A 17,815-nucleotide genomic window follows, 5' to 3' on the forward strand; every position below is an offset into this window, starting at 1 on the left:
TTATTACCTGACTTGATAATTACCTGACTTAATCATTTACTGACTTAATCATTACCTGACTTAATTATTACCTGACTTAATAATTACCTGGCTTAATAATTACCTGACTTAATAATTACCTGACTTGATAATTACCTGACTTAATTATTACCTGACTTAATAATTACCTGACGTAATAATTACCTGACTTAATCATTACCTGACTTAATAATTACTTGACTTAATTATTACCTGACTTAATAATTACCTGACTTGATAATTACCTGACTTAATTATTACCTGACTTAATAATTACCTGGCTTAATAATTACCTGACTTAATAATTACCTGACTTGATAATTACCTGACTTAATTATTACCTGACTTAATAATTACCTGACTTAATTATTACCTGGCTTAATAATTACCTATTTAGTCTATAACAAACTACTGTTTACAGGTAAAAAAATAATAGAATGTATAATTTTACACGATAATGACGTCTGTTTTAGAGATAGTCTGAACACTAGATAATGGCGAACAAGTTCACCGATAAGGCCTTATCTCTGGCTTTATAAGGCACGTGACGATAGAGACAGGTGTAGTCATGGATCGTCTCCTGTCCCTGGTTCTGCTGCCATTTCTGGCCGTCACAGGTATCGTATTGTTACGTAAACTAGTTTTTGTTTTATTTGAGATTTTATTAAATTAATCCTTTCTTTTTTAGAAGTTTATATCTTTGCGAGGCTTGGTGAGCAAAAATATTAGCATTTCCAGGCATTTTACATGAAACGTCAAACCAAATTAAAAAATGTTAATTATTATATTACTAAAAAAGTATTGTTATGACAGGTTTTTAAATGAACTTTTTGAGGTCAAAGTCAAGTTTCATTTATTGTCCCATTTCATGTTCACGAAGTAAAGTAATTGTCCAAATAATGACGTCAGAATGATATTCTGTTTGTGTAATCAATGTACAAAATAGTGTTCAACCTGTCACGGTTTTCTGTATCACAGGCACTTAACTTAAGTATACAATTTATATTGGGAGAGGGCTTGGAACGTGTAATCTTCGGTTGTAATTCATTTTTGACTACGAAAGATTCATGCGAATTTTCCTTAAAAAAAGGTTGCGAGATTTTGAAAGAACCATCAAAAACGTGAAAACGATTTTGAAATTATTCTTTAATTTATATCTAAAAAAATGTTTGGAGATAATTACTAAATCCTTCTTAAATATATATGGGGTAGTTACACAAATGATGATTTTATGACACGATCGTGCCTTAAATCGAACTCATGATCTGCCCACCTAATCGCCTAGCCAGAAATATCCGCAGTTAATACCACTTAGCCACTTCCACATTCTTAAAAAGAACGTTTCAGTGGTGTAATGATGGTGTGGCAGCGACTTATACACATATTACATTTATTCAACACAGTACAACATGGTATAGTTATAGAAACGCCAAACTTCACATCCATATAAATCAATAGGTTTGATAGCTTTATCAAATATGTCAAGTTGACAATCTATAGACAAATTATGATCTCTGCATATAACAATTGTACCATACATTGCTTTAACACCTTTTTATATAGTGTTTTGATATTAAATTGTGTTTAAACAGTTTAAGTAAAATAAATCCCAAGATACTTCATTGGTTATTTCTGTAAGATTATTTTCACCGTATTTGGAAAATTCACCAAGAATTCTTTTCTTTTCAAAAATCAAAAGCAGGTATTGCTGTTATTGATTTCAAAAATGTATTAGCTGCTTTCGAAAATAATCAGCAGGGTCTGATTGTAATATAGTAATATAGCATTACATACCATTTCAAATATAAATTTAATTATTTTTTTAATTGTAACTTATATAAGACAAACCTTTACAATCATGTGACTCAATAATATCTTCTTAATCGTTAAGAAAAATGGAAAATAATAACTGAGATAGGATATCGCCTTGGCGCACCCCTAAAGTACACAAAATCAATTGAGAATACGTCAGAGTTTGATTTAGATATATACCTTATACTTATTAACACACAGATTGATTGTCTTTTTAGATGACTTTTCTTTTACAATCATTCCTCTCTGAGGTAATCATTACCACACTTTTTAGAAGAAATGGTAACATCAGTTATTAGGCAGTACTAATGATTAGATAATAATGAAGCGCGTTTTCTATACTCGCACGTTTTCTATACTCGCACGTTTTCTATACTCGCACGTTTTCTATACTCGCACGTTTTCTATACTGACACGTTTTCTATACTGACACGTTTTCTATACTGACACGTTTTCTATACTGACACGTTTTCTATACTGACACGTTTTCTATATTCCAATTCCTTTTTAAAACTAGCTCTGAGTTCTGCCGAGAACTTCTTTAGGCTCTGAATCTGAGAACATATTATATTACTGAGTACTTCTGAAAACAGTTTACTTGTGACAAGACTATTTTTAACCCTACACAACATCAAGAAAAATGAAATAGAATTTAAATGTACTCGAGTTATGTAATAAATTTTCTATAATAGAATTTCATTTTAAGCTACCTTATATAGATATGCAACATTGATATATGATAAATTTATCATCTTATAGTAAGTACAATATTATAAATGGTTTATATGTTTTCTTTTTATTTATTTATTTATTTATTCATATATTTATTTGTCTGTTTTCAGTGTCATTAATCTCACATCGAATACTGCTTTGTGTAGAAGTCTATTGTAGACATAGATAACCTAGTTTTAAGTCATGTGAATAGAACATAAGGCTACCAATGGATTTATTCTACGTCCTTAAACCCTAACCCTAACCTAACCCTAACCCTAACCCTAACCAAGTGGGCGTATTCAACGTCCCTAAACCCTAACCCTAACCCTAACCTAACCCTAAACCCTAAACCTAACATAACCCTAAACCCTATCAAAGATAAAAGACATATACATCACCTATCAATCATACTGGACATATACATCGTCTATCAATCATACTGGACGTATACATCGTCTATCAATCATGCTGGACGTATACATCACCTATCAATCATACTGGACGTATACATCTTCTATCAATCGTACTGGATGTATACATCACCTATCAATCATACTGGACGTATACATCACCTATCAATCATACTGGACGTATACATCGTCTATCAATAATACTGGACATATACATCTTCTATCAATCATACTGACATATACATCACCTATCAATCATACTGGACATATACATCACCTATCAATCATACTGGACATATACATCACCTATCAATCATACTGGACATATACATCGTCTATCAATCATACTGGACATATACATCACCTATCAATCATACTGGACGTATACATCACCTATCAATCATACTGGACGTATACATCACCTATCAATCATACTGGACGTATACATCTTCTATCAATCATACTGGACGTATACATCACCTATCAATCATACTGGACGTATACATCGTCTATCAATAATACTGGACATATACATCTTCTATCAATCATACTGGACGTGTACATCGTCCATCAATCATACTGGACGTATACATCACCTATCAATCATACTGACATATACATCGTCTATCAATCATACTGGACATACACATCACCTATCAATCATACTGATATATACATCACCTATCAATCATACTGGACACATACATCACCTATCAATCATACTCGACATATACATCACCTATCAATCATACTGGACATACACATCACCTATCAATCATACTGACATATACATCACCTATCAATCATACTCGACATATACATCACCTATCAATCATACTGGACATATACACCTATCAATCATACTGGACATATACATCACCTATCAATCATACTGGACATATACATCACCTATCAATCATACTGGACATATACATCACCTATCAATCATACTGGACGTATACATCTTCTATCAACCATACTGGACGTATACATCACCTATCAATCATACTGACATATACATCGTCTATCAATCATACTGACATATACATCGTCTATCAATCATACTGGACGTATACATCACCTATCAATCATACTGGACGTATACATCACCTATCAATCATACTGGACATACACATCACCTATCAATCATACTAACATATACATCACCTATCAATCATACTGGACGTATACATCACCTATCAATCATACTCGACATATACATCACCTATCAATCATACTGGACGTATACATCGTCTATCAATCATACTGGACATATACATCACCTATCAATCATACTGGACATACACATCACCTATCAATCATACTGACATATACATCACCTATCAATCATACTGGACGTATACATCACCTATCAGTCATACTGGATATATACATCACCTATCAATCATACTGGACATATACATCACCTATCAATCATACTGGACATACACATCACCTATCAATCATACTGACATATACATCACCTATCAATCATACTGGACGTATACATCACCTATCAATCATACTGGACATACACATCGTCTATCGATCATACTGGACATATACATCACCTATCAATCATACTGGACGTATACATCACCTATCAATCATACTGGACATACACATCACCTATCAATCATACTGGACGTATACATCGTCTATCGATCATACTGGACATATACATCACCTATCAATCATACTGGACATATACATCACCTATCAATCATACTGGACATATACATCGTCTATCGATCATACTGGACATATACATCACCTATCAATCATACTGGATATATACATCTTCTATCAATCATACTGGACGTATACATCGTCTATCAATCATACTGGACATATACATCACCTATCAATAATACTGGACATATACATCGTCTATCAATCATACTGGACATATACATCACCTATCAATCATACTGGACGTATACATCACCTATCAATCATACTGGACGTATACATCACCCATCAATCATACTGGACATATACATCACCTATCAATCATATTGGACATATACATCACCTATCAATCATACTGGACATATACATCACCTATCAATCATACTGACATATACATCGTCTATCAATCATACTGACATATACATCACCTATCAATCATACTGGACGTATACATCACCTATCAATCATACTGGAGGTATACATCACCTATCAATCATACTGGACGTATACATCACCTATCAATAATACTGGACATATACATCTTCTATCAATCATACTGGATGTATACATCACCTATCAATCATACTGGACATATACATCGTCTATCAATCATACTGGACGTATACATCACCTATCAATCATACTGGACATATACATCACCTATCAATCATACTGGACATATACATCACCTATCAATCATACTGGACATATACATCGTCTATCAATCATACTGGACATATACATCACCTATCAATCATACTGGACATATACATCTTCTATCAATCATACTGGACGTATACATCACCTATCAATCATACTGGACATATACATCACCTATCAAAGATAAAAGACATATACATCACCTATCAATCATACTGGACATATACATCACCTATCAATCATACTGGACGTATACATCGTCTATCAATCATACTGGACATATACATCACCTATCAATAATACTGGACATATACATCTTCTATCAATCATACTGGACGTATACATCACCTATCAATCATACTGGACGTATACATCGTCTATCAATCATACTGGACGTATACATCACCTATCAATCATACTGGACGTATACATCGTCTATCAATCATACTGGACGTATACATCACCTATCAATCATACTGGACGTATACATCACCTATCAATCATACTGGACGTATACATCTTCTATCAATCATACTGGACGTATACATCACCTATCAATCATACTGACATATACATCACCTATCAGTCATACTGGAGGTATACATCACCTATCAATCATACTGGACGTATACATCACCTATCAATCATACTGGACGTATACATCGTCTATCAATCATATATACCATACCTGTATATACAATACCTGTATATACCGTACCTATATATACCATACCTATATGTATATATACCACACCTATATATACCATACCTATATATACCGTACCTGTATATACCATACCTATATATACTATACCTGTATATACCATACCTATATATACCATACCTGTATATACCATACCTGTATATACCATACCTATATATACCATACCTACATGTATATATACCATACCTATATATACCATACCTGTATATACCATACCTATATATACCTCACCTATATATACCATACCTATATATACCATACCTATATATACCATACATGTATATACCTCACCTATATATACCATACCTGTAAATACCATACCTATATATACCATACCTATAAATATCATACCTGTATATACCATACCTGTATATACCATACCTATATATACCATACCTATATATACCATACCTGTATATACCATACCTGTATATACCATACCTATATATACCATACCTACAGTTGAGTGTAGACTAAAGGTTACACAAAGTGCACTCCGAGTGCACTCCGTTTGGACTCCGAGTGCACTCCGTTTGGACTCCAGGTAAACTTGGAGTGCACTCCGAGTGCACTCGAAGTTTACCTGGAGTCCTATCAGGCCCCAATCCTACCTGGGTCCACATGTATCGCATGTACCTGTAACCAAGTACATATATACATAATGTTTATAGATAGATGTATACTCTTATACATTTAGACTCCTTAAACATGTAACAATAAGATATGTGTTACTGTTTTATCTTTGTATATATATCATCTTATTATTTTGATGGTTCATTTTTCGTTGGTTAACTAACAGCATCTTATATAATTGATTTTTTCTATTAGTTAAACCTATATAAAATGAATAGATCTGGCACTTCATTGAAAAATGTATGATAGCATTCCTTTGATTTGAAGAGTTTTAACAAGCCACGTCAATTAGTAGAAAATTGGCAGTTTGTTATCTCTCAAAATGTAGAGTTTGATTGTGTACTGGACATAACTTGTACTCGAAGTACTAAGTACCGTTTTATATATATTTCAAATACTTTTCTTCCAACAGTTTATATTTATCTTAACATACAATAAAAAAGAAAGTTGTTGGTTTTTTTTATCACCTTGATAGCATATTCCGGATCTAATGTCTAATTTTGATTTACAGTTTAACATCAGATTGACTTACATTTCTATTTGGTAAACCCAACTTTTTTTTGTTTTGGTTATACCTGCCTCATTAAATCCAAGTCATACATGGAGTTCTTTTAACAGTTATATAAGATATATACAATCCCCCCTAAGTTGTTTGTGGTCTCTTAAAATGTAGAGTCTGAATGTGTACTGGAACTATCTTGTACTCAAAGTACTACTGTTTTTAATATTTCAAATACTCTACTTCCAACAGTTTATATTTTTATCACCATGATAGCATATTCCGGATCCAATGTCTAATATTGATTTACAGTTTAACATCAGACTTAAATTTCCATTTGGTAAACCAACTTTGTTTTGTTATACCTGCCTCATAAATCCTGGTCATAAATGGAGTTCTTTTAACAGTTATATAAGATACAATGTAGTAAATCCTGGTCATAAATGGAGTTCTTTTAACAGTTATATAAGATACAATCTCCCCCTCCCCCCCCCCCCCCCCCCCCCCCCCCCCCCCAACTTCCAGGTAAATATTTACTTATCAAACATTCCATACACCAACTGCTGCTGGCCTTATGTCATTTTTTTTTTAAAGTTTGAACATTTAACTTTATGATTTTATAATTGACTTGAACAACCACTGTACATTCATGAACTGTATCTGTTACATATAATGATAGAGTGACACATATCATGATAGATATTGACTGAATGGGAATAGAAAACGATGTAGTTCCAACAGGTCAGTTTTACAGGTAAATGGTACATAGGTTGCCGTGTCCAACTGCCCTTAGGCAAATTTTACCTCAGGCTCTATAATCTTATTTCCTGGATGAGAACAATGTGTACTAATTACGGGTTTAAGGCTATAGGTTGGTTTGGGAAAAGGTGAATTTACATTCATTATACCATTTGGAATTACACTGAGTTTTTTTTTTTTTTTTTTTACTTTAGCCTCTTTCTTTACAATTAATTTTTTAAAGCAATGTCTTTATATTTTTGAATATAACAAGATAAGAACTGCATCATTTCTTAATTTGATTTGCATTAATTTTTTTGAACTTATATCATTCAACATTGTACCTCTACATACCGGACACCTGCATAAACCAGCCAATACGTTTGGTCTCAATGACTTATGGTTTAGACAGATTACAATGTAATAAAATATAAGAAACAGCTTATTTTTACTTTCTAATTTCAGTATAGAATGACTTCATTTCAATAGAGTTGGTCTTCTTAAACATGTTAACCAATTTGTTAATGGTTTTACTACTTATCTTGACATTTCCACCTTAATTACACTGGTATTTCGTTTATACATGTAATTTTGGTCTGATTAAGGCCTCTCAAATGGAGAGCTACAATCCTTTCCTTCAAGTCAGGAGATAATCTTACTGTTCTGTTAATTGGCCTGAGGTTATAACACTGTGACCCTGCTTTGCACAGCTTCATCATTTGAAGCCATACAGTGACTAAATTGACACAGGTATTTCTCTGTGAACTCAGGACAGTACCTGTAGCTGGCTCCTAAAACTCACCTGGCACAGTTATCAGGGGTGTCAGGCCAGAGTCGGTCATGCATGACCAATAATAATAGCAATTAAACAGATACTGTCATTTATTATGGGTAGTCTAGAACTACATACTTGTGTGTACGTTATGTCAGAACATTAATTTAACTAGGTAATGCTCGTAAATATGTACAGTTGTAAATGTATATTTTTCTAATGAAACTAAAATGATTAATATACATGATGTATTGTTTATTTCATAATTACGTGCCTGAATTGAGTACATGTATGTAGAGAATGTCTTATTAAAAAACACATAATTCATTAAATACTGTAAACTTTCAATAACATAATATAGATATATTATCTAAACTTCCTGAACAGTCATGATATATGTACAGTAATAAATATTCTAATTGAAATAATTTTCAATTCCTTAATAAAATGAAATACAATTTACTTACATCTTAATGAAATATGAAATAATAAGTAATTAACTTTCATAGAAACCTGATTATAGCATAAATTGTATAACTGTCTTTTATGGATCTTAATAAATATAAATTTAACATGAAGGCATTATTACCATGTATTAACAATAAAAGAAATATTCCTAGTAGACTAAACAAATGTTAATAGTAATATTAACAGAACAAAAGTAATTTGTAAAAATCCATTTATTTATATGTAAATTATATTAAAAGCATCAAAGTATTAATATATATAGATATAGTCTGATTATAGAACTGGGGTACGCATGGTGTCTTATAGGACTCCAGGTAGACTCGGAGTCCACTTGGAGTGCACTCCAAGTTTACCTGGAGTCCAAACGGAGTGCACTCCAAGTCCAAATGGAGTGCACTCGGAGTGCACTTGGGTGTAACCTTTAGTCTACACTCAACTGTATATATACCATACCTATATATACCATACCTGTATATACCATACCTATATATACCATACTTGTATATACGATACCTATATATACCATACCTATATATACCATACCTGTATATACCATACCTGTATATACCATACCTGTATATAACATACCAATATATACCATACCTACATATATATATATACCATACCTATATATACCATACATGTATATACCTCACCTATATATACCATACCTGTATATACCATGCCTATATATACCATACCTATATATACCATACCTATATATACCATACCTGTATATACCATACCTATATATACCATACCTGTATATACCATACCTATATATACCATATACCATACCTATATATACCATACCTATATATACCATACCTATATATACCATACCTGTACATACCATACCTATATATACATACCTATATATACCATACCTGTATATACCACACCTATATATACCATACCTGTATATACCTCACCTATATATACCACACCTATATATACCATACCTATATATACCTCACCTATATATATCATACCTATATATACCACACCTATATATACCATACCTGTATACATCATACCTATATATACCATACCTATATATACCATACCTATATATACCACACCTATATATACCATACCTATATATACCATACCTATACATACCATACCTAAATATACCATACCTATATATACCACACCTGTATATACCATACCTATATATACCATACCTATATATACCATACCTATATATACCATACCTGTATATACCATACCTATATATACCATACCTATATATACCATACCTGTATATACCATACCTATATATACCATACCTATATATACCGTACCTATATAAACCACACCTATATATACCACACCTATATATACCACACCTATATATACCTCACCTATATATACCATACATGTATATACCTCACCTATATATACCATACCTATATATACCATACCTATATATACCATACCTATATATACCTCACCTATATATACCACACCTATATATACCTTACCTGTATGTTAATTCATGTTTTCTATTGTAGCTTTCCGTGACGATTTTAACTCCTGGAATGCCGGTAACTATAAGGTCGACGTGACAGCCTGGGGTGGCGGGGTAAGTTATCCTTAAGTGTCATCAATGTACACTGACTTCTAAATATCTTCTTTTGTCTAGTAAAAGGTAAAGTTATTATATTGATAAAAAATATCCATACTTATAACACGCTTTACGAAGATTAACGTACAGTATAAACATCCATAAAACAGCATCCGTCCTTCATTATAGCATACATCCTTAATTATGACATCGATTCTCAATCATAGCATGTATCCTCAATTATAGCAAACAATCTTAATGATAGCATCTATCCTTACTAATACCAAACACCCTTAATCGTACCAAACATCCTTAATCATAGCATCTGTCCTTAATCATACCGAACATCCCTAATCATACCAAACATCCCTAATCATAGCATCCGCCCTTAATCATACCAAATATCCCTAATCATACCAAAAATCCCTAATCATACCAAATATCCCTAATCATACCAAACATCCTTAATCATACCAAACTTCCTTAATCATACCAAATATCCCTAATCATACCAAATATCCCTAATCATACCAAACATCCTTAATCATACCAAACTTCCTTAATCATACCAAATATCCCTAATCATACTAAATATCCCTAATCATACCAAACATCCTTAATCATACCAAACTTCCTTAATCATACCGAACATCCCTAATCATACCAAACATCCTTAATCATAGCATCCGCCCTTAATCATACCAAACATCCTTAATCATACCAAAGATCCCTAATTATACCAAACATCCTTAATCATACCAAACACCCTTAATCATACCAAACACCCTTAATCATACCAAACATCCTTAATCATACCAAACACCCTTAATTATACCAAACATCCTTAATCATACCAAACACCCTTAATCATACCAAACACCCTTAATTATACCAAACACCCTTAATCATACCAAACATCCCTAATTATACCAAACATCCTTAAACATACCAAACACCCTTAATCATACCAAATATCCCTAATCATACCAAATATCCCTAATCATACCAAACATCCTTAATAATACCAAACACCCTTCATCATACCAAACATCCTTAATTATACCAAACATCCTTAATCATACCAAACATCCTTAATCATACCAAACACCCTTAATTATACCAAACATCCTTAATTATACCAAACACCCTTAATCATACCAAACATCCTTAATCATACCAAACATCCTTAATCATACCAAACACCCTTAATCATACCAAACACCCCATAAAACACCAAAAAACCCAAACACCCAAAAACCCAAAAACACCCAAGAACAAACACCCAACAACCAAAAAAACCAAAACCAAACACCTTAAAAACAAAACCCCCCAAAACCAAAACCCCCAAACCCCCAAAACCCAAAAACCAAAACCCTTAATCAACCAAACACCCAACAAAAAAAAACCCCAAACCAAAAACCCAAAACCAAAACCAACAAACCCCAATAACGAAACCCCAATTTAAAAAAAAAAAAAAAAACCCCGGGAAAACCAAAAAAAAAAAAAAAAAAAAAAAAAAAAAAAAAAAAAAAAAAAAAAAAAAAAAAAACAAAAAACAAAAAAAAAAAAAAAAAGGGAAAAAACAAAAAAAAAAAAAAAAAAAAAAAAAAAACAAAAAAAAAAAAAAAAAAACAAAAAAAAAAACCAAAAAAAAGGAAAAAAAAAAAATAAAAAAAAAAAGGGGGGAAAAAAAAAAAAACCCAAAATAAAAATCCTTAATCATACCAAACACATTTAATCACACCAAACATCCTTAATCATACCAAACATCCTTAATCATACCAAACATCCTTCATCATACCAAACACCCTTAATTATACCAAACATCCTTCATCATACCAAACATCCTTAATCATACCAAACACCCTTAATTATACCAAACATCCTTAATTATACCAAACACCCTTACCCCATACCAAACATCCTTAATCATACCAAACACCCTTAACCATACCAAACACCCTTAATTATACCAAACACCCTCTATACCATGTTGTACGCTATTACCTCTATAATATGTTGTACGTTATTACCTCTATAATATGTTGTACGTTATTACCTCTATAATATGTTGTTCGTTATTACCTCTATAATATGTTGTTCGTTATTACCTCTATAACATGTTGTACGTTATTACCTCTATACCATGTTGTACGTTATTACCTCTATAATATTTTGTACGTTATTACCTCTATAATATGTACGTTATTACCTCTATAATATGTACGTTATTACCTCTATACCATGTTGTACGTTACTACCTCTATAATATGTTGTACGTTATTACCTCTATAACATGTTGTACGTTATTACCTCTATAATATGTTGTACGTTATTACCTCTATAACATGTTGTACGTTATTACCTCTATAATATGTTGTACGTTATTACCTCTATAATATGTTGTACGTTATTACCTCTATAACATGTTGTACGTTATTACCTCTATAATATGTTGTACGTTATTACCTCTATAATATGTTGTACGTTATTACCTCTATAACATGTTGTACGTTATTACCTCTATAACATGTTGTACGTTATTACCTCTATAATATGTTGTACGTTATTACCTCTATAATATGTTGTACGTTATTACCTCTATAACATGTTGTACGTTATTACCTCTATAACATGTTGTACGTTATTACCTCTATAATATGTTGTACGTTATTACCTCTATAACATGTTGTACGTTATTACCTCTATAACATGTTGTACGTTATTACCTCTATAACATGTTGTACGTTATTACCTCTATAATATGTTGTACGTTATTACCTCTATAACATGTTGTACGTTATTACCTCTATAACATGTTGTACGTTATTACCTCTATAACATGTTGTACGTTATTACCTCTATAACATGTTGTACGTTATTACCTCTATAACATGTTGTACGTTATTACCTCTATAACATGTTGTACGTTATTACCTCTATAACATGTTGTACGTTATTACCTCTATAATATGTTGTACGTTATTACCTCTATAATATGTTGTACGTTATTACCTCTATAATATGTTGTACGTTATTACCTCTATAACATGTTGTACGTTATTACCTTTCAGAATCACGAGTTCCAGGTTTACACTCCGGAACATGAAAACCTATACGTGAGGGATGGTCACCTGTACATCCGCCCGGTACGTCTCGACTTCGTTTGCCCGTCTTATCACATACAATATCACCAATAGTTCAATAGTCTAAATAACACTCATTTTTATGGGTTTCTCGTTATTTTTGTAAGATATTTACTAAACGCCGGTTATCAACCTGCATCGTCGACACGAATGTCGATTGTACTACTGTGACTTCAGAGGCATTGGGGTATGATGATACCGGGAAAAATCTGAGGTATATGGTTCGGTCGGTGATGATCCGAGGTATATGGTTCGGTCGGTAAAGATCTGAGGTAAATGGTTCAGTCGGTAAAGATCTGAGGTAAATGGTTCAGTCGGTAAAGATCTGAGGTAAATGGTTCAGTCGGTAAAGATCTGAGGTAAATGGTTCAGTCGGTAAAGATCTGAGGTATATGGTTCGGTCGGTAAAGATCTGAGGTATATGGTTCGGTCGGTAAAGATCTGGGGTATATGGTTCGGTCGGTAAAGATCTGAGGTATATGGTTCGGTCGGTAAAGATCTGGGGTATATGGTTCGGTCGGTAAAGATCTGAGGTATATGGTTCGGTCGGTAAAGATCTGAGGTATATGGTTCGGTCGGTAAAGATCTGAGGTATATGGTTCGGTCGGTAAAGATCTGAGGTATATGGTTCGGCCGGTAAAGATCTGAGGTATATGGTTCGGTCGGTAAAGATCTGAGGTATATGGTTCGGTCGGTAAAGATCTGAGGTATATGGTTCGGTCGGTAAAGATCTGAGGTAAATGGTTCAGTCGGTAAAGATCTGAGGTAAATGGTTCGGTCGGTAAAGATCTGAGGTATATGTTTCGGTCGGTAAAGATCTGAGGTATATGGTTCGGTCGGTAAAGATCTGAGGTATATGGTTCGGTCGGTAAAGATCTGAGGTATATGGTTCAGTCGGTAAAGATCTGAGGTATATGGTTCAGTCGGTAAAGATCTGAGGTAAATGGTTCGGTCGGTAAAGATCTGAGGTAAATGGTTCGGTCGGTAAAGATCTGAGGTATATGGTTCGGTCGGTAAAGATCTGAGGTAAATGGATTCGGCCGGTAAAGATCTGAGGTATATGGTTCGGTCGGTAAAGATTCTGAGGTAAATGATTAGGTCGGTAAAGATCCGAGGTAAATGGTTCAGAAACGAAGTATTTTTGGCTCACTTCCAACCGTATCAGTTTGTGTTTCTCGGGAAAATAAGAAACGCACCGGTCTGTACCGTCGTTGTTCCTTAGACAAGATACTGTGTGCTTGTTGATAGTTAAGTTTGATAATTTTTTGTTTCAAATTAATTGACTATATCAATCATTTGACCATTTTCAGACTTTTACAACAAACAGTTCGCGTTTTGCCGGCCAGAATTTGTACAACGGGGACATGAACCTCTATTGTAAGGACACGTTTATTACGTATTCATATTAATTAACCTTACATTCGTTTTCTCGCTTCAAAAATATATGAAAAAATATAAAACGAAGCTTATTAAAAATTAATACTCAATTAATCAAGTTATTACATATCTATATCTATATAGCTACAATATATATCATGTTCTCAAGCCATATGGGGACAGTGCACTCAGCATGACAACAACGGCTGCCATAAGACCGCCCATGGCAACGAGATCCTGCCTCCGGTCATGTCCGGAAAAATCACCACAAACTTCGCCATGACTTACGGACGTGTTAATGTCCGTGCAAAGATACCAAAGGGAGACTGGCTGTGGCCGGGTAAGTGATCCGATACCAATAACGTTACTATTGTGTACATTAATGTATAAATCTGATGTCGCTACCATTGTGTACATTGATGTATAAATCTAATGTCACTACTATTGTGTACATTAATGTATAAATCTTATGTCACTACTATTGTGTACATTAATGTATAAATCTAATGTCGTTACTATTGTGTACATTGATGTATAAATCTTATGTCGCTACTATTGTGTACATTGATGTATAAATCTAATGTCACTACTATTGTGTACATTGATGTATCAATCTAATGTCGCTACTATTGTGTACATTAATGTATAAATCTAATGTCGCTACTATTGTGTACATTAATGTATAAATCTAATGTCACTACTATTGTGTACATTGATGTATCAATCTAATGTCACTACTATTGTGTACATTGATGTATAAATCTAATGTCACTACTATTGTGTACATTGATGTATCAATCTAATGTCGCTACTATTGTGTACATTAATGTATAAATCTAGTGTCACTACTATTGTGTACATTGATGTATCAATCTAATGTCGCTACTATTGTGTACATTAATGTATAAATCTAGTGTCGCTACCATTGTGTACATTAATGTATAAATCTAATGTCACTACTATTGTGTACATTGATGTATAAATCTAATGTCGCTACTATTGTGTACATTAATGTATAAATCTAGTGTCGCTACCATTGTGTACATTGATGTATAAATCTAATGTCGCTACTATTGTGTACAATAATGTATAAATCTAATGTCACTACTATTGTGTACATTAATGTATAAATCTAATGTCGATACTATTGAGTACATTGATGTATAAATCTAATGTCACTACTATTGTGTACATTAATGTATAAATCTGATGTCGCTACTATTGTGTACATTAATGTATAAATCTAGTGTCGCTACTATTGTGTACATTGATGTATAAATCTAGTGTCGCTACCATTGTGTACATTAATGTATAAATCTAGTGTCGCTACTATTGTGTACATTAATGTATAAATCTAGTGTCGCTACCATTGTGTACATTAATGTATAAATCTAATGTCACTACTATTGTGTACATTAATGTATAAATCTGATGTCGCTACTATTGTGTACATTAATGTATAAATCTAGTGTCGCTACTATTGTGTACAATAATGTATAAATCTAATGTCACTACTATTGTGTACAATAATGTATAAATCTAATGTCACTACCATTGTGTACATTGATGTATAAATCTAGTGTCGCTACCATTGTGTACATTAATGTATAAATCTAATGTCGCTACTATTGTGTACATTAATGTATAAATCTAATGTCGCTACCATTGTGTACATTAATGTATAAATCTAATGTCGCTACTATTGTGTACATTGATGTATCAATCTAATGTCGCTACTATTGTGTACATTGATGTATAAATCTAATGTCACTACTATTGTGTACATTGATGTATAAATCTAATGTCACTACTATTGTGTACATTGATGTATAAATCTAATGTCGCTACTATTGTGTACATTAATGTATAAATCTAATGTCACTACTATTGTGTACATTGATGTATAAATCTAATGTCACTACTATTGTGTACATTAATATATAAATCTAATGTCGCTACTATTGAGTACATTGATGTATAAATCTAATGTCACTACTATTGTGTACATTAATGTATAAATCTAATGTCTCTACTATTGTGTACATTGATGTATAAATCTAGTGTCACTACTATTGTGTACATTGATGTATAAATCTAGTGTCACTACTATTGTGTACATTGATGTATAAATCTAATGTCGCTACTATTGTGTACATTGATGTATCAATCTAATGTCTCTACTATTGTGTACATTGATGTATAAAGCTAATGTCACTACTATTGTGTACATTGATGTATAAATCTAATGTCACTACTATTGTGTACATTAATGTATAAATCTAATGTCACTACTATTGTGTACATTAATGTATAAATCTAATGTCACTACTATTGTGTACATTGATGTATAAATCTAGTGTCACTACTATTGTGTACATTGATGTATAAATCTAATGTCGCTACTATTGTGTACATTAATGTATAAATCTAATGTCGCTACTATTGTGTACATTAATGTATAAATCTAATGTCGCTACTATTGTGTACATTAATGTATAAATCTAATGTCGCTACTATTGTGTACATTAATGTATAAATCTAATGTCGCTACCATTGTGTACATTAATGTATAAATTTAATGT

General features: G+C 32.5%; 1 protein-coding gene across 1 annotated transcript in view; it reads left to right on the plus strand.

The window, feature by feature from the left end:
* Positions 1-555: 555 nt before the first annotated feature.
* LOC117317080 (beta-1,3-glucan-binding protein-like) overlaps positions 556-17,815 on the plus strand; it is a 30,990-nt gene continuing 13,730 nt past the window's right edge. The window contains exons 1-5 of the mRNA XM_033871867.1: positions 556-635; positions 10,658-10,728; positions 13,785-13,859; positions 15,167-15,233; positions 15,403-15,573. Coding sequence (XP_033727758.1) covers positions 587-635; positions 10,658-10,728; positions 13,785-13,859; positions 15,167-15,233; positions 15,403-15,573 — 433 coding nt within the window. The 5' untranslated portion in view covers positions 556-586. The remainder of the gene's footprint in view (positions 636-10,657; positions 10,729-13,784; positions 13,860-15,166; positions 15,234-15,402; positions 15,574-17,815) is intronic.

Source organism: Pecten maximus, chromosome 18, assembly GCF_902652985.1.
Source record: "Pecten maximus chromosome 18, xPecMax1.1, whole genome shotgun sequence".
NCBI lineage: Eukaryota > Metazoa > Mollusca > Bivalvia > Pectinida > Pectinidae > Pecten > Pecten maximus.